Genomic DNA, 26,442 nt, shown 5'->3' with positions numbered 1-26,442 from the left:
AAGGTTTTGCGGTGAGGGAGTGTGATCCTGGGAAGAGATGTGGTGAGTCACCTTTGGAAGAATATGTAAAAATGAGGATGGAAATGGTTAGCTAAATATTGAGATATTGAGCAGCTGAAAAAGAGATGGAAATTTAAAAGGTTTTGTGTGTGTGTGTGTATGTATGTGATGTTAAATGCCTAAAGTTTGTGCATTCCTGGACTAAACAGTTGAGGTTACAGTTTGCCTTTTTGACAGAAGGAGGAGTTTTGAACACAAAGGTTACATTTATTGGTTTACTGTTTTCTGGGTAATAATGATGTAACCCAAATTTCTTCTATGTAAAGAAATTATGTATCTTTGAAGTATCCAATAATGAAGGAATAAAATAGAAATCAAAAGAATTGCAGTCATTTCACTGTTTTTAATTCTCTCCAGAGAAAGTTTGCAGTCCTGGGAATAATTAAATATAAATAAATATGCAAATAATAGGATTTTTAAGTTTCGATTTTTAACCAGATGTAAAGAGAGACAAATCCAATTGTGTCTTCAAAAAGTTTTCTCTCTTTATTTTATTGAAACTAAAAGTTATAAAAAGGTTGTTTTCTCTTCAATATGATGAGAATAAATACTTGAAAAGATGTTGTAAATGGAACTATAAGAATACAAACCTGTTCTTAATGGCATAGTTCATAATAAAAAAAGTGATAGTCACATATTTGTCCTTTCCAACAAAGGTAAAGAGCATACTTTCTTTTTGTCCAAAACATTCCTACATTATTGCAGAGTTTTTAAATGTTATTGACTTTAAAATTTTCCTATTTTTGAAACTTTAAATGCTGACATTGAAGTCTGAAAGTAATGTTGCATATTATCCTTTTTAAGTCTTCCTTCAAGTTTCTGAAGTGTAATTTCAGCTTTAAGATTGTTCAGACAATTAAAGTACTGCCCAATAGGCTAGAAAAAGTACCATTTGCATTATATGAAATTTGCATTTATTGTTTATAAATCATTGTTAAAATAATTTTTATGGTATATGTGAAATGCAGATGAAGGATAACTAATTTTGTTCTCGTATGTAATCTTTTGCCTAACTCAACTGAAAACGTAAAGCTTTGAGGTAGAGAAGATAAGCCATATTTGCCATGTGCATGTTTTACAGGTTTTATGTAGAAACATTCCTCTTGTTGCAAGTAGGTTTCTGATCACCTGAAGGCAAATCAGCTGTTTTCATCCACAAAACACAAAGGAGATGGGTGTGTGTTCTGCATGTGCCTTACAGAGAACTTGCCATTCACAGTGATAGCACAAAGAAGTAATTGAACATGTTTTTCCTTCTTCAGACATTGAACAGTGGACCAAAGTCCTCATTTCTCTCCTACACGTAGAGAATACAATCATTCCTAATTAATGCTTGCTTCAATGGATTTGTTTCCTCTCACTCACCTGCATCTTTCTCTAAAATATTACCCTGGCACATCAAAAGCAAATGCTTTTTCTTGACATATGGATTACTCTAATTTTTATTTAGGATACTCAGAAGCTGAGTGACTCATTGTCATTTTTACATATACAAAGGAACTTTATGTACAATTTAATTTCTGTTTCTGACTCTCAGTTACTTAGCGTATATATGACTAAAGGCAAATATGAGTTAATATCTGTGGAGAGACAACTCCTTAGCATGTCTTAGATTTAATTTTTCAATCACTATCATCTAACTGCAGAAGTACTCTAAGCAGTGTTTGGGACAGAGGAGACTTGGCAAGGTGTCTGACAATAGTTTGCAGACCTGTTTCTCCATTTAGCTGTATGTAGAAATGTATCCATGCGGGGATTTTATTAAATGTTTTTCATGCTTACTTGGATGTCCTTAGAGGGAGAGAAAAATATTTTGACATGTTTGAATATTTCTGAGAGGAACTAATTTTCCTGATATTTTTCAGGAAATTAGTAGCAACTGGGTTATGATCAGTCACAAACCATTAGGCTGAATTTATCTTTGTGGGATTTTAATGAATATTCCCACAATGATCTGATAAAAATAATCTTTTTTTTTGGGTGAAATTTGTTCTAAATGTATGTCTAGTGACCAGAGGCAAAATATTGTTAAGATCTCACTGAGCAGTAATTATTTTTTCATCTTTAATATTAATTTTCTATTTATGTATTTCAAAAACGTTGGTGAAAAGGCTTGACTGATACATTTGCTTAATGAATCTAAACTCCTCTGTTCAAACTTCCAAATTCTATAAATATTGTAATTACACCACTAGTGCCTTAGGAATTCACTTTCTGATGCCCTATTCTTTAGAATTTGTTTGATTATATGGGTTTGGTTTCTTTATATTAGACATAATTTATAATTTGTAAATGAGAAATAGTTTGGCAATAATTCATGTTGTATTGAATCTTCACATAGAAAAAAGTTCCATAAGCAATAGAACATTAATTAGATGGGAGATTTTCACTGGTGTGTTGGGAAGTTTATGTTAGCTGCTATGGGTGCTTAGTCTGGGTGCTTAGTGAAGTGGTTATGAGAAGGTCTACAAACTAAGCTGCTCAGGTGATAGGGAATAGTAAAAGTTTTTGACAGCTAGGAGAGCTTCTTGCTTCTCGGACCGTTTTGAAGTGCTATCTGAAAAGGAACTTTGATTGTTCATAGATAATTGAAAATGTCATTTGGGAGCTGAAAAAAGTGTTTTTCTGGGTATGCTGAAGCATTATCAGATGTCACAAACTGTTTTGTGTGTTTTGGGACACATAAGGGATGTTAAATTTGGAAGAATGCAGTTTAATTGCTATGACATAATTTTATGAATATTCAAATGTATGTCTACATCAGTTTCAGTTCATTTTACATTTGTTCAATAATATTTGTATCTGTGATAAGGGAACTGATAAATTATTAAGTTTTGAAAATTTCTTTGAGCACATTGATCACCTCTCTAAGTTGTGTTATCTTTCAAAATAGTAAGACTTATCAATTCAGTCTACATTCATGTACAAAAAATCTTTATGCAGTTGTATCAGAATATCAGAATTAACTTGATTCATGTATGTTGCCATATTTCAGGAATTATAAAACAGATGAGGAAAAGGTGATGAGAAGGTAAGACACTGTGTTGATAACACCATCTTAGCCTGCCTCTCATGTTCAAACTTATATATAAGTTCAGTTATATTAGATTTTATCAACTTGGCATTGCTCAGTTAAATAAGAAAGAAACAAAGGCCGTGATTACTTGGCAAATGTAATACTTCTAAAAAAAATTGAAAATTCTATCTTTAATATAGTAACACATAGTATTAAAGATCACATTTTGGTCATGTATTAGGAATGCTTTTCTGAATGCATACTTGAATATTCTGATATAACCTCCATTTTGAAAAATTTTTGGTTTGTGTCTTTAGAGAAGCAAAATTACACTAAAATTTCAAGGTCCTTAAAAGCAGCAATGGTGAGTTGCAGATGGGGTATCATTCCATTAATGTAAAGTGATGTCTTGTTTACTTTTATTTCTAATACTTCAATTAGCATATTTTTGGTTTTTTTTTTTTTTTTTTACTTCTGGTGCTTTAGTTCCATAGAACATGTCCATGTATTACTTAAATATCTAATGCTTTTACCCCTTAGGGTATGGCTCTGGGAGAAGGGCTGAGCCTAAATGAATATGATAGCTTGCTTTTTTTAAAGAAGGTGGTCCTCCTTGCTACTCTGTTCCTTCACTGTATGCTGCTGGTGTTCCCTTTAAATGCTTGTATGATCCCTCAGTGTGCCAGTGCAGCTCACCAAGCCACATGCAGAATAAATAAAATATGCAGCAATAATAAAATGTTTTTCATATGCGCTTATACCAAAATCAGATAAGAATCAAGCACTGGTATCACTGGGAATGGTAGGAAGGGGTAGGAGCGCACAAATAAGTGGGACTTTATTGGGAACAAGCTACGTCCTTGTGGGATTTCAGAACTGCATCCTTAGTGACTACTGGTTAGCACCTTGGAGTTCGACCTCATTCATCCACCATTTGAACTCATAGTATTTCAGGGCCAGTGAGCTTTGCTAGTGTGCCTGAAGACTGAAAACCATGAATTACTTGGCCTTTTTGTGTTGACCTAGCTGTCTTCTTGGAGCAATGCTACCTGTTTTCTTTTTGCTTGAAATAGATCTTCTCTGCTGCGTATTATTGAAGATAGTTTCAATTTAGGGTTTTTTTTTTTGTTTTCATTTTCTCTGTTCTACCTGTTGATGTGGTTTGTACTATCACTTTGTCCTTATTTCATTTTTAGGTTTTCTATCAGTCGAACTGCCTGCAATCTAAGAAATTAGTATAGATGGTTCTTTTTGAGAAGGAAAATATACTGAATTAGTAATTTATCTTCTGTGATACCATATAGTCTTTTCTGCTGACTCCATCCAGCATATGATGATTGTGCTTCCTAATGTTTTGTATTTCCTTCACCCTTGTTTTTTTCAAAGTCTTTGGGGAACATTTGCTATCTGATGTTGAATTGACTTTCCATTCTAGGATCTCTGCCTCCCTCTTGGTGGATTGAACTGCTTTGAATGGTTAGCCTGCAATTTTTATACTTTGCAAAGGATGGCATGCAGTGACTGCTAGGGATATGGTTCACATTCTGTTCCACTGCTGTAGACTCCGAAGTTAAACATGTCTCATGATCTGTCTGAGTTTCATAGCTCTCATATTAGGGAGCTAAAACCCAAAAAAGAGAAATTTACAATACTTTAGATAAATTTTCAGTCTGTGGAACCATGGAAAATTGCACTTGAATTCAGTGGAGTCATGATTAACCTTACTATGTCTTAAAAAGCAGAATTTTTGGGTAACATTCTCTGATTTGTTTACAAAATGGTTTTATACTTCTGAAATCATGTCTTCCAGAGAAATGTGTGGTTCATATCCAGAAGATAAAGTACTGCTGGCTAAAAGCAAATGTATCTCTATGATGTTTAAGATAGTAGGTGTATGCTAACATTACATGAGGTAATGTGCTGTAATCTCTGATTTATTATTTAGGCAATAATCTTGTCCTGCAATATTCAGTGGAAGTGTAGCAACCAAATGTATTATATGTACTAGATTATTCTCCATTTCAGCCAGCTCTCTGTCTTGCATTGCAGCAAACCCAAAAACCTAATTTTCTCTTATTCAAACCAAAAACATGAGCAAACGTAACTCAATAGTGCACTGAACTCACAGGTTATACAAAACAATCTGACAGAATAAACAGCACCTGTATATCCCCAGCTGCTAATGTTTTCCAGTAATCTAAACTTCTCTTCAGTAAAAAAAAAAAATAATGGAAAACTGTGTGGTATATTTGAAACTTTATTACTTGACTAATCTATTGGATGTGGGGAATGGTTTTGACATACCATGGCTAGATTATCTGCTTAAACCAACTGGAGAGATAGAATTATATTTAAAAATTTTGTTCTGCCCTCTTTGAAAAGATGTCAGTGGTATGAATTTAATCAATGAGTGAGGAAGAGCATGTACTGTCAGCTGTGATGCCATTGGTATGCTGATGGTATCCAGCTCAGTGTCTGCTTCTCGGAGTGCAGACAGTGCAGTCTTCCAGATGTCCCAGTGTCTGGCCAAAATAGGGATAGTGATACAAAACAGATGGTCTTGTCTCAGGGCAAAGCAGAGTTGATGCAAGCTGATAGAGGGATGGAACTGGAAGAAGTGGCAGAGCTTCAGTTGTTGGATGCCGTGTTGTACTCATCCTTGGTACACAGGTAGAGGTAGCAAGGAGGGCAGTTGTCCCTTTGCAAGTAGGTAGAAGTTTGAAGAGCAGTAGCAAAGATCTACAGTACGATTCCTCTAGCTTTTTGTCTAAGAGTTTTGGTGATTATCATAGAATTATTAATGTGTTACTATCTCAGTCAGGACTTTAATGCACCTAGAGCTCAGCACGGACTTTCACATACAACATATGAAGTATGTGTTGCTAAACGTTCCTGTGCACACAGAGAGCTTAGAGATTTTTTGCTTTCTCCCTGCTTGCCCAAATTGTCCAGTCTGAAATCACTCATATATGAGTCCCTAAATTAACTGGAACTTTTCTAGCACAACTTTTTGGTCTGTAGCCAGGTGTATTTGGGTAGAGTGCTTGACTGAAAAGCAGTTTTTAAAATGGGAGATATTCTAGTTTATCAGTAGAAAATTTAAGCTGTTTAAGCGTCTTGCTTCTTACTTAGTGTGTTTCTCTCTTCATGAAGAAAATTCTCTGAAGGACAAGTAATGTGTTTGACTATATTTGGAATTCGATCTTTTTAATTAAAAGAAAAAAGAAGTTGGGTATAGAGATATTTGCACTGTAGGAATTCTTGATGTGATATATATTTTTAAAAGTAAACTGTTGGCTGTTTCAGTGTTACTGGAAGTGTTTGGCATAAAATTATTTGTAATTTTTATGCTTTGCCTCAACTTTCATTTTAGTATGAGGCGTATGAATTTCCGCTGGCCTCTTGACAAGCTAGCTAGGGTTAATCCAGTCAAGGGCTAGTAGAGTAAATTGAGTGAATGCAAAGAAATATGAATGTGCCTCTCAGTGCAAAAATTGTTTAATATTCTCTCTGACTGGCTGAAAGTGCACTGTAGTTGCTCTGTGTTTAGTGAAGTATACTGAATTAATGAATTATTATTCATCTTAGATAATTTTTGTAAAACTTCATATGAACAGACTGCAAATTATTGGTTTGATTAAAAATATATATAAATAAGAAAAATGTAAGCAATAATGTAATGTGAAATTCAATATTTAAGATATATGTTGTAAGGAACATCTGTACTATGTTAACCAAATACACTTGAAAAATATTACGCTATCTCCTCTTTGTTAAAAAAGAAAAAAACCCACCAAACTGAAGCCTTTTAAATACACATTCTTTTTGAATGCTTTGATATTTTTGCTATGATTGAAAAAAGACTTACTGATTTAAATTCTATTGTTATGACAAAGCTTTTTTGGTGGTTTTCTTTAAGAATGCAGAATTGGACTGTGGTTTGAATTGCACATTCAAATAAATGTAGCGGTTGCACGAATGAATGACATTGGAATTGGAGCTGATTAGAAATACTGATCAAAATTTGCTTTTAATTCTAAAAGGTGTTTTACTTAAAGCTAAAGTGTAAAAAAAAAAAAGAAAAAGCTTGCTGAGGAAAAACATTAAAAGACATTCCTTTAGATGCCTTCTGAAGTCCAGATTTTGAGGTGGTTTTGTGTATTTTCTCCTGATCACCTTTTTGAGGTTCTGTATTATTACAATGAAAGTACTGTTGTACAATTATGGCAGTTGCAGTAATGCATTATAGAATGTGATGTAACAAGTGAAATATTCTAAATTTCATTTTATTGGAAATGTAGAAGTAATTAATGTGCTCCAATCAATACTAGGTTTCTATTATTGTAAAAATAAAATTTCTGAATGAATTCTTTAACACTGAGCGAAACCACCTAGTTAATAGCTTAGATTGGTGAGTTTGAAACCGCCACTGATATGAAGCAACAGTACTTATATAGTCAGTTATTGTTGCTGAACTAGTCGATGAGCAGTAGTTATTTGGCGATTTTAGATCATTTGTCCTACGATTACCAGTAGGGAATGATAAGAGGACATGATGCCAGTTCTTTCCAACTGTGGTTATGAACTTTCTCATTTAAATAAAATGAGACTGTAATGTTGCATTCAGTCAGTGGTTTGTCTGATTTGGAGCAAAGCTCCGAAGCCGCCGCACTGCATCTTAGAGATGCTCTCATCCCCTAAGTCAGTGTTTCATCAGTCTTGCTTGCTAGTTATTTGTTTTCAGTCATAAACAATTATCACACCTAGTGGGAAAAGGGAGAATAAGCAGGAGCGCTGTGGGCTTAGTGTAGTTTTCTAAGATACTGAAGTGTGCTCTAATGAAACTAGAACATCTTCATCAGAAAAGACCTCCTATGTTAATTCCAGTCCCAGCTTAAAAGAGGAAGAAGGAGAAACTGGAGGAAGATTCCTCTGACTCTTATTCCTCTCATGCTGATTAAAAGTGAGAACTCTAATCAGGGATTCATGTTTCAGGGTCTGCAAACAGTGATGCTTTCCCTACTCCTATGTTGGTTTTGTGGGTTTTAGACTGTGGAGTGGGATTATCCTCTGACAAATGATACAGGTAAAGGTGGACATGCAAACTCAGGTACTTAGTGGCATCATATTTCAATTGGTTTTGCATGACTCCATCAGTGAAAGTGTATTTAGGGAATTTATTGTCAACTTGAGATGCTTCTCAAGTTAAATGGCTTCCAAACATTGTGTTCAGAAATCTAAAATACCTCTAAGGAGTGAAAATCGCTGGATTTACTTAGAGTGATATTTGTATCAAAAATCTATGGCTTAGGTCTAAACTGGTCCAAAGTCTGGTATTTGAAGATGTTAATAGGAAGACCTATTAGAACATGTACCAGAACATGTAGCTTCCTGCAGAAGCTAGCTCCAGTTTTGCATCTGTTGAAGCAAATATTTGAAGTATCCTTTTCAGGAGTGGAGCATCAGGTATTCTAGGCTAATGGTTCTTCCTTGTCTGGAAGCCTAATTCCTGCTTGTCTCAACATTTCTTTTGTAATTAATGTGGGGGTTTTTATTGGACTCTCTTGATATTGGCAATATAATTTATCTAAACCAGAAAGGATTGGTTAATATGTTAAGACGCATAAAAGTATGACATATAAAGCAGCTGAGATTCCTGGAACACAAGCAGAACTGCTATGAGCAGTAGGGTTTGTTGACTTGATTTTTTGGGGTTGAATCTATGTTTGTTTGGTTTGTAATTGGTTGGTTGGTTGGTTGGTGGTTTTTTTGTTTGTTTTTGGTTTGTGGTTTTTTTTCTTTTTAATGAGAGTAGTAGAGCATATTAAGAGTCTGTGTGTCAGTCAACAGGCCTTTACAAATCAATGTTATGTACACAGAGTATGGCAATGTCTACCATGATGTAAGAACACTACCTCGAGAAATTCATTGCTTCAAAGGAGGAGGCATTATTTTCCTGATGCATCAGAATTGCCTGGTGACCTGCAAGAACACAAGTCAGAATTCATTATCTGAATTTTTGTTCTTACATGAAAACATCTAGTACTTTTCTTAGTGTTAGACAGAACAGACAAACTGAGTTGTCATAGACTTTTCCAGCTTTGCACCTTATGCATCTTGAAGTACTCCTGGGAAATTACTACGTTTTATAAAGGAGGAAGGAGACAAAAGTGACTGGATCATAGAAGAAAATGTAACATATGACCTAATTATGTGAGCTTTCTATACAACTAAACTTTCATTGTGTTTTATAGGAGTTTTGCATAAGAAAAGCTGTATCCTTAAAGTGAATGGTGTGTGAGTCTTGTAAATGTTTGTAAGATGTTTCCACAGCCTGTCATCCCAAGACATTAAACAATCTTGCATTGTTTCTAGAGTACTTGGTGCTAGTGCCCCTTTCCCTCCCCCTCTCCCTTCCTTCCCGGATAGAAAGGAAGTAAATTATTGTGAACAACATTCTATTTTAAAAACATTACCTTGTTACTGAGCTATATTCTTGTTTAGTTGAAATAAAATTTTTAATGACACTTGTCTATAAAAAAATTACAAAGAATTCAGTGTAGTGCAGCGTTATTATTGATATAGAAAACATCTGTTTCTGTGCTATGCTATATTATACTTGTGATCTTTATCTCACTTTAAAGTATTTTTGTCTATTGTTGTTATGGCAATGCATGAAGATTGCAGCTGTGTGAATTTATTTTTGAGAATTACTGATTTGAGAAAAATGTAAGTTTTTTTCATTTGGTTTGTAGGTAGGGTTTTTTTAACCATAGAAACTGCTATAGGACCAAAGCTGAGTCTTCACATTCCCTATTCATTTAGAGAATAGCAGAGAATAAACATTAAATCAAAGAAATACAGTGCACGGTCATGCATTAAAATAACAAACTTTTATTAGCACAAGTGAGATTGTTTCATTTATGTGAACTTCCAGCCTATTTCTGTATGAAGGTAGGTAATAATTTTCTAAGGATTTGAGAAGTTTCACAGTATTCTTGTCTTTCATGACATAAGCAGTCATCAGCTTGGCTTTTCTTTCTCTCTTTTCTCAGTGAATTACCTCATTGCTGCTCAATAAAATCACTGAACCACTCAGCTGTATCCTCACTAGTTGGTCTAGCAGAGAATACAAAGAAAGAGAAAAGATTCAGTGTCCAGAACCTGTAACTGAATTGACTTTTCAAAGAAACCCTTTTTTTTGCTAAGACTGGTTCGTTTCGATGTTACATGGAAACATCTGAACCTTTGAAAACCTTTTTTTTTTTTTAATTCTTAGAATGCATTATTGCACTCGTTGCTTGTATTTATTTTAATAACATTCTTATTTATGTTCAAATATTGTTCTACAAAGCACACATGAACTATTGAACAACACATACACAGAGTTTAGTACTAAAGTTACTGTATGGTTTATTGTTTTTTTGTTATTAATTTTTGGGTTTGTTTTGGTTTTTTTTAATTAAGGACCATTTAATTAATGTGGTCAATCAGGAAGATTGCCAGATGGCATATAAACTTGCTTACCATTCAAAAATCCCCATCCAAATTTGTGGGTATTGCAAACCAGGCAGCTTCTCAAAGCCCAGTCGCTTTAGTGAGAAGAAAGTGGAATATCTGCACTCTAAATTTGAGGCATTGAGAAGAAACTGAAATCATTCAATACTGATGTGGAGGTGCAGTAATCCAAGTTAAATCAAATGCTGCAGTTATTCTTTGGATTTGGTAGATGAGGTTATACCTCTCTGTCTAATTGTAATACTAGCAGCTTTTTGCCAATTTGACAAATTCCATCCAATGCTGAATTAGATCAATGAAAATTCTTTGAGAAAAATTATCAATTGTATATGAAGTACCTTTTTGATATTTTAAATCTGCATTTTTGTATGCAAATACTGCTATTTGTCTAACGGCATGTGACAATAAATCAATACTGCGTACTATTCTGCCTACTTGCCTGTTAGCTACAACTATAGGCAACTCTTGAATCCACATTTCTTGCACAAAGTTTCTTGACAGAAAAATGCTGGTAGTTGACTAAAAATGAAAAAAGGTATGGTTCTGATATACAAATTCAAATGTAAAAGGAATGATGGAGGGCAGCCTATATCCTTGCTCTGTTGAAACAGTCGTCAGAAAGCCAAAAGTTAATCAAGCAGAGAACAGTTGAAAACCTCATTTAAAGAAATCACATCTGTTTAGGGGGAGAAAAACCTGAGGCATATGCTTCAGTTTCTTTTAAACTGTAATCCATACAGTGGTTTACATCTGTTAAGAAATATGGAACTTTTAGCACCTGTTTAAAGCACAATTAAACTGTATTTATTTTAATACATAATGTGTTCCAAATATGTAATACCTTTTCTGAAATGACTCATAGATGATTGATTTTGTAGCTCTTTATCATATAACCTTCCAGGTCCTTTGAATTAGTTTGTGTATTAACCATATATGAAATTTAAAGGAAAAGCTGTTGAAACAGTGCAAAATGATGCCAGGAACTTCATTGCAGTGGTCAATTTGTATCAAGGCAACAAATTACCTAGAGGAGGGAGAGGGGAGTGGAAAGACAGTTTTCTTAAGCAGTAAAATAAAAGATTACAGAGAAGAAAATGTAGTTCAAGGACTTTAGTCACAAAACTTTAATTTACGTTTAACCTAGCTGTTATTGAATGTTGCTTATTAAAATAGATGTCTCCCTAGAGTGTTGTTTAACATGGCAGAGTCCCGACAATCTGACCATACTGCCCTGAGTTCAAAGCGCAGTGGTAAGAGTAGCTTTAGGAGCTACATAGGACAACCAAAAATATTTCAGGTGAAGATTCGGGGGGTTGTATCTCATTCTTTTGTGTATGAAAAGGAGCTTGGTACTCCACTGTGTGTCTATAATGATTACTTGTATATTTTAAATTCTAAGTGAATGGTGCCTCTTCTGATTTTAAATTCTCTATTACTTTTACGTATCTGATGTTGGTATTTAAAATCTACCTTTTTGTATTTTCTGCTTCACTCAGATCCATTAACATCGGGTTTCTTTTGTAAAATGAAATATATGAAAATACATGTGTATGCATACATTATCTGAAAGACATTTTAATTAGATGGTCACATACTGTATACTCTAAGCCACATGCATCAGTCAGTACATGGTCATTTAATAGCAACTAGTCAGTGTTTTGCTTGATTGCCCTTCAGCTAGACCCTAATCAAGTTATAAACAACTGAAAATTGGGCTTTATGAATACATTAGAAATAGAGAACTTGCCTATTTTGTGTTAGCAAAAGAGATACAGATTATCATTTACTGTCTAACTGACCTACACTATTTCGGTGTCATCTTGGGAAAAAAATTCTCTGAGAGCCTCAGCTCTCTTCCTGCAAAATGGGAATGATTTTACAGTAGAAAAAATCCAGTTATTATTATGAGTTGCCAATATTACAGCGATATGGGGGATTTAAGTATGAACATTTTGATCTCTTTCAATGTGTGTCCATTTCACATTTTCTGGGTCTAGCAGAGCACTTTTATTTTAAGAATGTTTTTTCATTGCTAAGTGAATAGTTGATGAAAAAACAACAGAGGAGGAGCATACACTCAAAAAAATATTTTTGTCTTCAATATGTCCTTTGTCAAATGGAGCTATTTGACAGCATCTCTTCATGACAGATTTTTTAGAAATGAATCAGACAAATAAAGACTGAAAAAAATATGCAGCACTGTTTGAAGTGAATATAATACTGAATATTTTTCAGGGAACTCCTTGTAACAGGGTGATAATATAAAAAATACTCTCAAATGTCATTTCCTATTAATATGCAAGTAATTGTGTGTATTTTCTTCCTGACTTTTTAGCAGTTCCATTTTTTAGTGATTTTACGGGTGAAGCTCCTTTATTTAAGCTACAAAATTTAATCATGTGTTCATCCCATTGTTCTGTCTTGTTGCAGAGGATCTTGATGATCTCAGAATGGAAGGAGTAACAAGTGTGATGTCTTCTGGGAACAAATTCAATCAGACTCGAAGTGCTCATATGGCTGAGCCTCAAGCAAAGGTCACATTGAATATCTGTGCAAGATGTGCCAGGTAAAAAGCAAAAAAAAACCCAGATCATGCTAGCCAATACCTTCTTTTCCCCAGATTTTTGGCTACGTGTTGTGCTTATGGGCCAGGTGATGACCTCTCCTGTGCTAAAGAAAAAATAATTGCTTAGCTACTGACTACACTATGACCTCTGGCATTTGAACTGTGTAACTTATGTTTATGCTTGATATGTCACATCAACAATGAATCAAAGAACATAGTTAGTCTTAGGCCTTACTTCACAGCTTGAAACCATTTTAAGCCTTTCTGTCTCTGAATTTCATTAGTTATTTGAGCTTCTGTGGTTTTTCAGTGGATGAATCAGGGAATTTAAAGGTTCAAATCCAATTTGAAAAGCACCTGTATAAATGGAGATTTAGTTGCACAGGTGCAGTCCAGGATTTCAAATAGTTGCTTCTTAGCACTTTATAATCTCATCCTGTTTCACCTCTGAGAAATAATTTAATCAAGTTGAACCCCTTTTGGTTTTGACAGCTGGAAATAATTCTTGTATTTACAGTATGAAGGCCAAATAAACAGGTTGGTATTCCTGTAGACTAGTCAACTTGAGAATGCAACACTAACAGAAACCCCTTAAATTTCCTGGATGAATTCTTCTATGTAGACAAAAGCTCATTTGGAGAAAGGATTTAAGCCTGTTTAAATGACAAAACTAGCCTTCTCACCCTTCTGTTAATGGTTCAGATTAGCAAGAACAATACAGAGGCATGCCAATTTTATCTGCCAGCCTTTGCCAATGGCTGCTCTATTGTGTAGTTTGAGAGGGGATTAGCTGCTTGTAAATAAAAAGCAACCTGTGGTGAAATTAAGTCAAAAGTTTGGCCATATGCCACCCTACGTTTCTACTTTTTTCCCCATTTTGCTCGTAAATTACTAGTTTTATAAAGCACTTATGCAGGCAGAGGAGCTTCAAAACATTTTCTGAGACTCTGGAAGCGTTAACTACAGGCATAATGAATCACCCATGAAATAGCATCTCTTTAGCAGGTTTGTAGAGCCTCAGGGAACTTCAGCTCACAGTACTGTCAGAGTACTGGATGGCCTTGCAATTCTAGAGAGTTTTGCTGTCAGCAGCAGCATGGCCTTATGCTTTAAGGAAAGAGCAAACGTGCTAGTCATGGGATTCTTCCCAATTCACCACAAACAAATTGCTTATGTTGTAAAACGTCTTCAAACAACTAACTACATGAAAGTGTGGCACTTGTTTTTTTTACCTGGCATCCATTGTCCAGGTATTAACAAGTAGAAAGGTAAGGAATATAGAAATGTGAAGTTTTCTACATGGTCTTTCTGAACTTACAATAACATATGGATTACTATGAAGGTTAATTAAATTTTGAATTCCCTAACAGCAGGTGCCAAGATTCTATATGTTCTCTCAATCCTGCACATCAGGGAGCAAACGGCTCAGATCTTGAGCCAAACCTAGCAACCTTGGCTATTGCTATTGTCCTTTAAATGCCTGTACTGTATGACTGCCATCTAAAATATGAGCTGTGAGAGAATGATCTCATAAAATCCCTTTTGCCACTTCACTTAAATGAGAGAATGCAAAACAGTGCTTTATTTTGCCTATACACCTTCATTTTATTCCCTTCTATACCGTCTCATCAGGAGCAAGGGAAGTCAAAAGAGAGAAATGGGTGTTGCTATTGTATTCACTAGTGAGGAAAGTAGCATTAATTTTTCGGGCTGGTAACGTTAGTCTCTCTATTCTTTGGAGCATTCCTTCCTTCTTTCTGAGTCTTAAGACACCTTTCCTCTCTTACTTCAAGACAGAGTACAGTTAGCTCTCTCTCTGGTACCTTCACAGGGGTTTTGTCCAGAGCCTTCTTGCAGCTGAAGTAGTGGGTACAGAGAGTTGCATGAAGCAAATGGTTTCAAGGACATGAAGACAGAGTTTTTTTCCTATTTGGTTTCAAGAGCAATTAGATTTGGTTTTGAGAACAATTAGATTTTCTGTTACTCAGTGATACAGCCATTCAAAATACCGTGCTATAAAATTACAATCTAAGTATTTTAGTCATCTCTCTGGAAGTTTCTCAGCATTGGCATTTATTTCCATTGTAGTGACAAAGCCTAGTATTTAATGAAAGGTCAAAATATTAATGTTATTAGTGTATTTATTTGTTTTAGAAATTATATTTTTATACTTTCATATTCTGTTTTATAAACACTCTTGTGTGCTGTACAGTGTGTATATTAGTACTATGAGATTTGATTGTAGGTCTGTTTGAATATAATTGAAAATTAAGTCAATATATGTTGTTATGCATATTTTTTGTTACAATTAAACAGGTGTCTTTCTTAATTTTACACGTTTTCCAGTTATACAAAGTGATTTCAAATGAATGGAGCTATTAATGGCAGTGGGTGTTCTGTAGATAATAGGGTTTGTCAAATCAGATTACCAGATTAGATTTGCTGAAGGTATTTTAGCTGTCTTTGGGAGAAATATGACTTTTTACCTGAAATCTAATTGGCAAAGTTCCAGGTGTTGGAATATGTGCTTCTTGGCTCAGACAAAAAGTTTAATTTTACACTTGCATTTGCATAATCTGTTTCTTTCACCTTGCTGTATTTTTTTAAATGCTTTACTCTGATTAGTCTTCAGTCAATTTACCTCCTATGACACCTTCATCAGAAGTTTCCTCGCTTCTTTGGCTATGTTGGAGCTTTTCTGAGAGAGATTTATTTAAGCAATTGAAGGAGTTCTTCAGTACTAGCTTTAATTAATTTGGCTTAATATTTTGTATCTCACTTTGAAAGGACAAATGTCTTATTGAAGTTTCACACTACTTCTTCATTAAAATAGTGTGTAAGTTTTAGACTCTTCTGCTACTAGGATTACATTTTCTTGCCGTAGATCATTAGAACTTCTTAATTCGAAAATTAGAGTGAACAGGTCTATGACTATGTATAGGCTGCCTTAGCCTGAGAGGAGTGCTGGTTTCATTCTGAAACCACCTACAGTATGGTACAGTGCAGCTATATGTGTCATATTTTTTGTGGCTTCTATAGCTTCCTACAGTGAGAGCACTGTGAGTTGTGAGAAGAATGCACTGAACCAACTGTTTACCCCATACTGAGATATTTTTGGTCAGATTTCATTTAGCTCCAGTTTAGCTTCTTCTCTTTGTACCACTCAAATATGTGAGAAAATCAGGACCCAGATTCTAGAATGTAATAATAGGAGGACAATACTAGCAGCTTCTGGTTCCCTCTTTCTCTGTCAAAACAACCTTATTCCTTTGCTAGTAACTGGCATTTAGTTCAAGCTGGTGCTAAATGTCCTGTGTAACTGGTTTTCTCTGGCTGTCACTAGGCTGTTAGTCTGCACAGTAATAGTTCTTCCCTTGGAATTCCCATGTTCTATTTCTGAAGAAGTGTTTAACACAGTATCAGAGGGTCATCTTAAAAAAAGAGAATGCCAAATGGAAGTGACTATAATTAGAGATAAAAATCTACTTTGGTACAATGCAAATTAAATCCAGTTTATATTGTGGGGGAAACCTGTAGTGGTATTGAGGCACTGCATTTGGGAAAACATTCTCCCTTGCCTTAAGTCTCTTAGACTTGTTCACGAATTATAAGAAATGAGACTGGAGATAATTAGAAGTAAAATAAACCCCCCAAACTTGTAATTATTATTTTTTTTTTAGAAACTGGTATATAACCTTCAGTGCTGATAATTTCACCAATCATCTTCAAATAATAAATAGATAGATAGTTGTGACTGATCAAGTCAGTAATTTTAAAAAGAGGTGTAGTTCTCCATCCAGACATCTAGGAGATAAAGATAGAGGATTCTTTCAAGCTATCACACCAAATTGGTTTTTACAGCTTGTGATTTAAAAAACTAAAAAAAATCCCCCCCAAAACAACCAACCAAAAAAAATCCAACCCCACAAAAAACCCAAACCAAACCAAGCAAAAAACCTAAACTACAAACAGAGAGAAGGAGAAATAAAAGGAGGGGTTAATTCTGCTGGAGTATAAATTGGTTTGTAGTCTGGCATATAGCTGTAAGAAACAGAGAGCTTACTGTTTTCTGTATAGATGTTTCACACACGATGAGCGAAGTGCAGATGGATAACAGCTTTAAGAGGTTTTTCAAATGGGGAAGTAGCTACAGAACAATGTTATTCCCATAGCTGTTCTTGGACTACAGGGCAAGTTAAGCAGCATATTAAGTCATCTAAATAAAGGGGTGACATCATTCACAAGGTGGAACAAAGCAAGGTTTATAGATACAGAAAAAAGGCTACTAAAGAAACTCCCTGGAAAGTTTGTGTCTTTCTATTTAGTTGGAAAATTAGCCAAGACACTTTTAGTACAACTGATCTGGATTTAGATTATTTGAGGAAAATTATTATAATTGTAATTCCTTCATCAAAGAGCACAACTGGTTTGACTGACTTACAGAGTAGACTGACTCATTATAACATGTTTTTGTGAATCCCTTCTCACATACAGGCAAAACAAATTAATTTCAGGTTTGGCTGATGAATCAGAAGACACAATCACAGATTAGCAAAACTCATAGAGATTTAAATGACAGTTTGTAAAAGCAAAATGACACTTCCATATTTTCTCTTATGTATTTTGACTTGCACTTGAGTGATTTGCAAGAATTTAATTGACCATAAGGTAAAAGATAATATTAATGTACTATTGAATGAATTATAGAGGTTTTTCTTTTCTTCTTTTTTTTTAAGGACCACCCATTAGCCTTGTATGCCCACTGCCATGCTCAAAAGTTAAATCTTGTTCTTGTGGAGTCTTGCCAATGCATTCCTGAAAGTAAGAAGCTTTTTGTTTTTAATAGCGCAAGGGCTGCATTCATTCTTTTTAACATCAATAGAATACAAAAAAGGGGTTGCATGTGATTAAAAAAGAAATGGGATTATAGAAAACATACTGTGCCACAAGCTTGAAGGCTTCTGAACAAGAATGTTGGGAAGGAGCACTAGTCGCATACAAATGTAGGTTTGAGATGCAATGTTTTAGTTAATAATGTAAGATTAGCTAGAGCAAAAGCACAATGAAGTAAGGAACTAGAGGAATCAAATATATAGGTATAAACAAACAGAATGCACCTGTACATTAAAAAGTAAAAGTGGTTTTTCTTCCTGTCACCTCTGGGATGTGGAGTACAGTTCAAGTGTAGCAACTGGTATGCTTGAGCTGTTGCTGTAGAATAAATGAGATGCTCTGTGCGTGCTACCATTACAGATGTTTTTGGAAAACTTAGTTTGGAAAAAGTACTCAAAAATTCTCATGTCAGTTTGCCTTGCTCATGAAATCTTCATTGTTACCCTGCTCATCATCTATGACTCTGACTCCTTTAAGGTATCTTGTCCTCCAAACAGTCTTCAAGTTAACTTGTTTATTTAACTAGACCAGTTAACTTTTCTTTTACCGTCTGGATTTTTGTAATATTTTAGTAAGTTTAGTTTTCTATGATGTAGTCTCCACTATGTCCATGCATACTTGGGACATAATCATATAAACTACGTGGTGCTATGTGAAATTTAAGAATAACATGTTGGTTTTGTGAAATACATCACTGGTCTTCGAGCAGATCTTCATGACATAGAGCCATGGCAACCATGAATGTGTACAGGAGGAGACAAAAGAATTGAGGGATCCAGCTATAATTTGTCATAAATTTCAGAATAATGGTGGAAAGAATAGAACTGTTGTCTGAATTGGCCATCATGTCTCTAGAAAAGAACAGGAATTAATTGATTGATTGACTGGAGAATTCTCCAGTGTTAACCTAGTTTCAACCATTTTGTAGTACTAGAGTTTGTGTGGAGGTGCTTTATCTGTGTATCACAAAGCTCTAACAATACTAATGAGACTTGAGGTCATAAAGAAGCATTTGGTGAAAAATATCATAACGAGCTATGCAGAAAATAGTCTGAACCTTGACAAGTGAATCTAGTTTAACTATCAAAAGCAGAAAAGCTGGTGTCTGTAAATAGAGAAAAAAGTGCAATTAACAAGCCACTTTACTCTATGAACTATCCACGGACAACACTCCTGAAACTTCAGGCAAAAAAGAAAAAAATTAATGAAATTTATTACTCCTATGAGGAAGATCATAAATACTGACTAAAAACTACATTTAAAAAGGAGATAAAGATCATGGTCTCATGGAATACTTCTTCAAGTAAAGGAAGGAAGCCTACTGAGCTTCCTCATCTTCCACTGTGCATTAGATCCTTATTGTTTATAACTGGTTTGCTCTCATTGTCATTGTGTTCCCTGAACAGAGACCATTGGGATGGCTGACTTGCCTCTTGAAATGAAATGGAATCTCCTATCTTGTCCAGGCATATAATCCCAAAATAACTCCAGAACTGGGGATGGGAAGGTGTCAGGGAGTGGGTACTGCGCAATGCAACATTGGGATAGAGTCTGATCAGGTAGGGTGAAAAAGAGGGGCAATGTCTGGCATTCCTCTATAGGTGCCCTAGATCTTGGAAGAAGGAAGGATGTAGAGTTTGCTGCTGGTGCGGTTTTTGGCAGGTGGTCTAGGTTTATATTCCACCAGATTAGACCACGCCATCATGGTAGATACTTTTTGTCTGTTTTCAGAAGACTGCTGCTGTTCAAGTCTGAGTGTAAAGTCTTCTTTCCCAGACTGAGCCATTTTGGTGTGAGTCACCTTAAAGGGAGTAGTACCTTCAAAATCCATGCGGAACTTAATGACATTGAAACTCCCTGAACTGTTTTCCCCTTATCCTGACCATGTGTAACAGTGTCCACTGTCTGAGTAAGATGATAAAAGGCATTGAAATCTAACAGGAAAATTTCTGCATGTGCAAATATTCCTTACATGAATTGTCAAAACTGCTCATTGATAGCATCTGCAGATGCCAATTTAAAGGTGTTTCAGGTATGTTTGCACATACTGTAATCATCACTTTAACTGCAGTTTTTAGAAGTGGTGGAATTAGATAGAAGAGAACCTGCTCACTGTGAATATAAAACAACTACCTGTTCTCCTTTATAGACTTTAATTCCCTTCCTAATTTAATGTTTTGTGGGGAGTAACCTACAAATGGTGGATCTTGGAATGCATATGACTAGGAACTGGGACTTGAGAAGAATAAATTGTAATTTCAAAATCATGATATAACATGATATGTTTATTTGGAAAACCTAGCATTATGTTTCCTCTTTAGACCTGACCCTTGGTTTTGATTCCTATTTCTCCTCGCTTTCTTTGCTACTCCCCAAAGGTCTTGTAAATGAATGCATAGTGAGTATTCTGTCAGAGCACCCCATTTTTCCTGATAGCTTTATTTTGCATGGTGAGTTTTAGGTAAAATTATCCTTTTTGTACATTTAAATGGGTTTTGATTTATCTGGAGTGCAGCCTCTTACGCAGAAATGTAACAAAGAACCCCTTAGCATTTGTATTTTTCTTATTTGTGGGTTTAATAAAAGTTTTAATCTTCCTCCACATGTAAATACCTTTGAAATATGTAAGCTTTTAAAAGAAACAGCTAATTTTTTGTCTAATCATGCAGCGGAAGGGTGGGAGATGATGTTGTGTCAATTTATATTTCTGCTTTATCAATAATATAGAGATGCATGAGAAGGAATAACCTCTCAAGTCCTCCATACAATCCCTGGTTTGGCCCTGTACACTGTTTTATAATACTGGGGAATGGATATAGGTATATGTGTGGTTTGGTACATGTATTTGCATAAAGAATAGTCTTTGTATGTCTGCCCAGTCGTGGTAAGGCCAGCTTAGTGACTCAGTTTCTGGCAGAAACTTCTGGTTTGTTAATTTTCCTGAAATCTGGGAACAAATTACTTAAAAATACCAGGGGAAAAAAGTGTTTCCAAAGTGAAGTGGTCAGTACAGAATTAATGTTGGGGGAAAAATTCTGTGATTGAGGTTCATGTACAGACTCTGAGGAAGTTTATATCTTCAAATCTCGCCAAACATTTGGAATATATACTTATATATTTTTTTCTTTCCTCTTATGCATTTCATATTACATTTCTGTCTGTGTACTATTTCTAAGTGACTATTCTTACAGAGGACAAAATACTAAATATTCCAGATGACTTGTCTCACTATTTTACATTCTTTTTTCTTTTTTCTTTTTTTTTTTGTGACCTTAGTTTTATTGGACCTCTTGTTGCAAAGAGCTGAAGTTTCCTCATGGTTGTTTGCTAGCTTCACAGACTCTGTCCTAAACCAAGTGTTTTATTTGCATATTTTTTCCCTTTAAGAGTGGCAAACAAGTAAATTAGACTCCATATGGTAGTGCTTTATAACTTTTAAAAATCTCCTTTCACTTTGTAAAATTGTGAAGAAAACCCATATTTTTCCTTGGGATACTTAGAACTACTTGTAAGGTGGAAAATCAAGAAGAATTACAGGAAAGGAAAAAGCTGTGGAAAAAAAAAAACAAACAGAAATTTTCATTTTGTTTTTTCAATTACTTGAATTTGTACAGTGATTAATTTGCCACATTTGGTGCATAAATAACCACAATAATGTCTTAATATTCTTAATTGTGTGTTAAATACAGCTAAAATAAACCACTTTATCTTTCCTTTCCTGGAGTGGTGTACTACTTTGGTATCTTGTTCTTTTAAAGACAGGGAAACACTGAAGAAGAAAATAATTAAGGAAATGTTTTTACTGGTCCTAGTGGTTATCAGAGATCATAAAACCATTTTTAAGATTTGATAGGCTGACTTGATGAGTTGTCAGAGTAATGCATTGGCTTGCCTTTACTTTTGGTGACTCGTGTTTCATTAGAACATCTCGCTATATCAAAACAGAGAATATCTGTGTGATTTCAAATTATTTTTTGAGTTCATGGATCTAAGTTTGACCTCTGAAATGCACAACATGTTATCATTTTTAGTCCCAAACTGCAATTAGTTTTATGGCAAACTCACAATGAATATGTGTTTTGGAAGATTGGCCAAGGTCTTTTTATTTCCAAAATTTTTACTGTGTCTTGGGAGGGGAACAGTTTAAGACAAAAGATCTTTATGAAATGCTTAGACAGGAATCCCAACAAGATCATACTTCTTTCCTCCCTCTTTTTTACCTGAATTTCCCACTTGGTAAACCCCCCAGCAGTAATTTCCGACCTATCAGAAGTTCCACAAAATGCTGTAATAATAAAAATATCATCCAATATCAAAAATTATATAAGCTGTGAAGAAACCAGTGTTTTCAGATGAGGCATTTCTCTCTGAGTTTGATTTAACAGGTATTTTATTTCCTTAAGGACTGCATGAGTGGAGTAGACTTCTTGCTTTTGACGTAACTGTCAATCACCATTAGAGAAATGGAAGACTTCCATTTGTTTGGAGAAAGATAAGTGTTGACATGTTAGTGAAAATAGAATTGAAACATATGCACTAGGTACATAGAATTTACAAGTGAATTGCATCTTATTCATACATCCTAACGTATTGTTCTCATGATAGGTCTGTTTTTGGAAACATGGCACTTAGTGCGCTGAGTTAATCTGGAGGTAGTCCTACTCTACTGCCAGTAGCTAGTTTTGATTGAAGGAAGAATGCAGTATAAGATGCTGAATGCAGTATAAGATGCTGTGAATTAATGATGTGTTACTAGAACATCTTTTGTAAGAACTATTGGTCAACAGTACCTAATTTTTTTCATTTCATGCTGGTTATAAAAAGAGAGAACTGTTTTGAGGAGGTTGGTAAACTTGTGAACAGTTAAAAATGCTGTGGAGAAATCTTAAGAATAGTAGATGTAAAGGATTTTTTAGGTCTTTTGAATGTACCAATCTTGATTTGTAAAAATGAAAGCACCAGGAACATGTTTGAAAACAAAATTAGTATTATTTTGCTGGTCCTGAAGATTGTTCTACTGTCTCTCAATTTAATGGAGGATAACATCTACTTCATTCTGTCCTTCATTTGTAGATCTTGTCAAGACATCTCTTTCTCTTTTCCCCTACAAAACCCATTTAACCTCCTCAATAACTTAAAAAGAGAAGTACTTTATCAAGCCTTTCCCCCTTCTTTTCCCTTGCTCTCTTTGATGTGTGCTTTGCAAGCTAATTCTTTATTGCAGTGTTTATAGAATCTTTCTGTTTGGTGCAACATGGTTATGTATATTAGCCACAACAGGTGCTTCTGGATAAAAAAGATATAGGGAAGAAGCCAGGAGATCATGAGCTTGGGGAAGCTTGTTGCTCATAATTTGAGGCTCTGGATAGCAGTTTAATATAGCTCTTAAAGACACAAATGCACACTCAGACACAAAACTCTTTCACAAGTCCTGCAAAAAATGGTTCACAGGAGAAGAAAGAGTGTTAAGTCTGAAAAGACTGACAAAGACTGTAATTTTTCTCCTGTGAGATAATGGTTTGAAGTGAGCAGTAGATAAAAGATTGCCATAAGAATGGCTTAATTCCCCACCTTGTAAAAGGATTAGATAATTCACTCTCTTTATGGATTCCTTACTCGGGGAAATATATTTCCACTTTTGGTTCTCCTCAGAAATAGTTACAGATTGTACTTATTTCAATGCACAAAGACCTGCATTCAGACATTTTGAAAAAGCAAACAGCACACAGAAGTTTATTTTGCATGCTGTGTTCATGTGTAAGTTTTGCTCAGCAAGTGGATATTCTAGTATTACCAGATGAAAACATTGGGGCTGTGCATTACCTATGGATGACATGGAAACTCTCCAGAAAAACTTCAGAAGTGGCTGGAAAATAATGCTTTTAATTTGCAGAAAAAGAATGGACTTCAACCAAAATCCGTTTTTTACTACTGTTTTTATGAATTTTCAAATAATTTGCTGTGTTCTAGTGTGTAAGCACTGAGAAATAGTGTCCTTAAGTGAATACAAAAGCAAGAAACTGGCTGCAATTTGAATGGCATCAGAGAAAATGAAGTTGTTTTAGATTAAGTGTGTCTTAAATCAGGGTGAAACTCAAAGAACACAAATGCTGTATATCTCATATAAATAGAATTGATGGTAGGAACAACATACTCCTGTCTGATAGCTTTACATCTTTTCTTTGAAGTGGATTAAAAGGAATTATAAATCTCTATTGGGAGGCATGCTAATTATGTAATTAAGCTTATATTCCTACCTTTTATTCAAAAATTGTGTTAAATATTTGTATTTATTCATGTAGTCTTATAGTTTAATTTTGGAAATGTCTGCCTTACTAGATAATGTTCTGCAGGATAATTCAATAGTTCTCGTGCTTCGTTTCTCTTCAATGCAGATGCTTCCTGTATGTTAGTCTGTGGTGAAAACAGAAGCTATGACACTGATTTCTTAATATAACAAGGCAACATGCAGAGCTTTCCCATTATTGCTTCAGACTTGAGAGGTGGCAGCCACTCTTACTGCTCACAAAATACATAATCCTCTGTTAGAGGATCCTCTTCCCATACATCTAAGTCATTTTTCTTTTATAGTTCTAAAAATAGTTCTTCTATGATCTAAAAATCATATATACTTATTTTAAAATCTAGTCGCCATGAGGAAGGTAGAGTATGTAGCTAAAGCTGATGAAGAGTTTTACCAGATAAAGAGTACTTTTGCTGGTATTGTTCAATAATATTTATTTAATATAATTTTACCATTATATTGACATCCTTTTGTTTCTGTACCTGTGAATACACTAAGAATTTTGCTGGCACAGTTTTAATATTTTTATATTTGTAAAAGACATTAGTAAAACAAATGGAATAGGTCAGAAATTCCTGGCTTTATATTTGAGTACTGAAAAAGCTTTGGATTTTACACCAGTATAAAAGTGCAGAACTTGTGGAGACAGTCAGTCAAGGTACATGAGATCAGAATTTGGATCAGTATGTTTGGGAACAATGAATTAAGTAAACTCACCATATTATAGGCAAGTCAGAACAAATGATTATGAAGTACTCTTACTGGTGTTGAGGTTGCTAAGGAAAGGTGCAAGAAAACATTCAATGTAACCTAAAAGCATGTGGGCCCTTTCAGAACTTTTGTTTTCTGATCTCTGTTGCTATAACTTCCCTGGAGTTATGTATTTGTCATAGTGAAATTATAATTCAGTATTACAGTGCTGTCAGAGAGAGATGTTAGATGTAGATGTAATGTTTTAAATTACAGAAAGGAAGCAGATGATTTGAAAGGAGAAAAAAAAAGGAAAGTTCAATAAGTCAAATTTATTCTTCTCCTCATCTCTCAATGAAATTCTCTTTGGCTGCCAAAGAAACATCATCATGTTATATGTATAATAAGTTTCTTTTGTTAATAAGTTCATGATGTTCCTTAAATCTTACAAAATATATATTACAGGTTTTGATCCAAATTAATAACTACTTCATAAAGAAACTAACTATAAATCACTGAAGTACTTGTTAGGATTTCTTCAAGAGCATAGTTAGCTTACTTTGAAATAATTTAAGCAAAACAGGTCATTCAACAAATCAAAATTTCCTTATTTAAGATTCTAGTACAAACATGACACTACTTCTGTTTTTCAGAGAACTTTTCTTGTTGTAGCCTTAAAAATGTATGTCGATCTTGCCTGATCATGAAAATATCTTCTGTTTTTGGTGAAAGATTTAAGGATTCTTTACCAAACTTTCCCCTACTTCTCACCATACTTGGCTAAAAGAAGTCAACTGAGTCTTCAGCAATGCAGATCAGGAATTTTCCAGTTAAATGCATGCTCTTCAGGAATAATATTTCACAGAAACCAAAATGTTTTCAAGTGTTTATTGAGATTGAACAAGATTTAGCTGACACAGGGCAAAGCAGAGAGAATGGCTGGAGCTGCAGTACTCAGACAGGTAATATCTCCCTTCTTTCTAGGAGAGTGCCCTTTACTGTCTTGGAGCCCCAGTGGAATTTTTCTTTATTACTGAAAAGTCAGCAGAAGCATTTGTATTGTCTTGAAATTGGAGGTTTTCATGGTTTCTTCCTAAGTAGAATATCAAAGTTTCTATTTTTCACGTCTGGGGAATATCAGAATTTGAGCACATTTAGCCAGCTCTAGTTTGCTATTTCTAAAAATAAAAAGAAGTGCTTAGTCACGTACTGGAATTTGAAGGCCAGCCAAGTGCACAGTAATTATATAACTCTTGCCCGCAGTTGTTTATTTGGGCTTTAAGGAGATTTTGTCTAAAAATGATAACCCTTCTGCTGGCTCATTTTTGGAAGGAATAGAATAGAATTTTGGTTATTTAAGTGACATATTTCTGGAAAACTGAGTCAGAATAGCAT

General features: G+C 34.7%; 1 protein-coding gene across 1 annotated transcript in view; it reads left to right on the top strand.

The window, feature by feature from the left end:
• CUNH8orf34 (chromosome unknown C8orf34 homolog) overlaps nt 1–26,442 on the top strand; it is a 146,941-nt gene that overhangs the window by 80,912 nt on the left and 39,587 nt on the right. Inside the window, exon 7 of the mRNA XM_029959369.1 lies at nt 13,025–13,160. Coding sequence (XP_029815229.1) covers nt 13,025–13,160 — 136 coding nt within the window. The remainder of the gene's footprint in view (nt 1–13,024; nt 13,161–26,442) is intronic.

This window comes from Manacus vitellinus, unplaced genomic scaffold, assembly GCF_001715985.3.
Source record: "Manacus vitellinus isolate BGI_N305 unplaced genomic scaffold, ASM171598v3 scaffold_1_pilon, whole genome shotgun sequence".
Taxonomy (NCBI): domain Eukaryota; kingdom Metazoa; phylum Chordata; class Aves; order Passeriformes; family Pipridae; genus Manacus; species Manacus vitellinus.
Note: the sequence above shows the minus strand (reverse complement) of the source record. Positions and strands in the feature narration are given on the sequence as shown.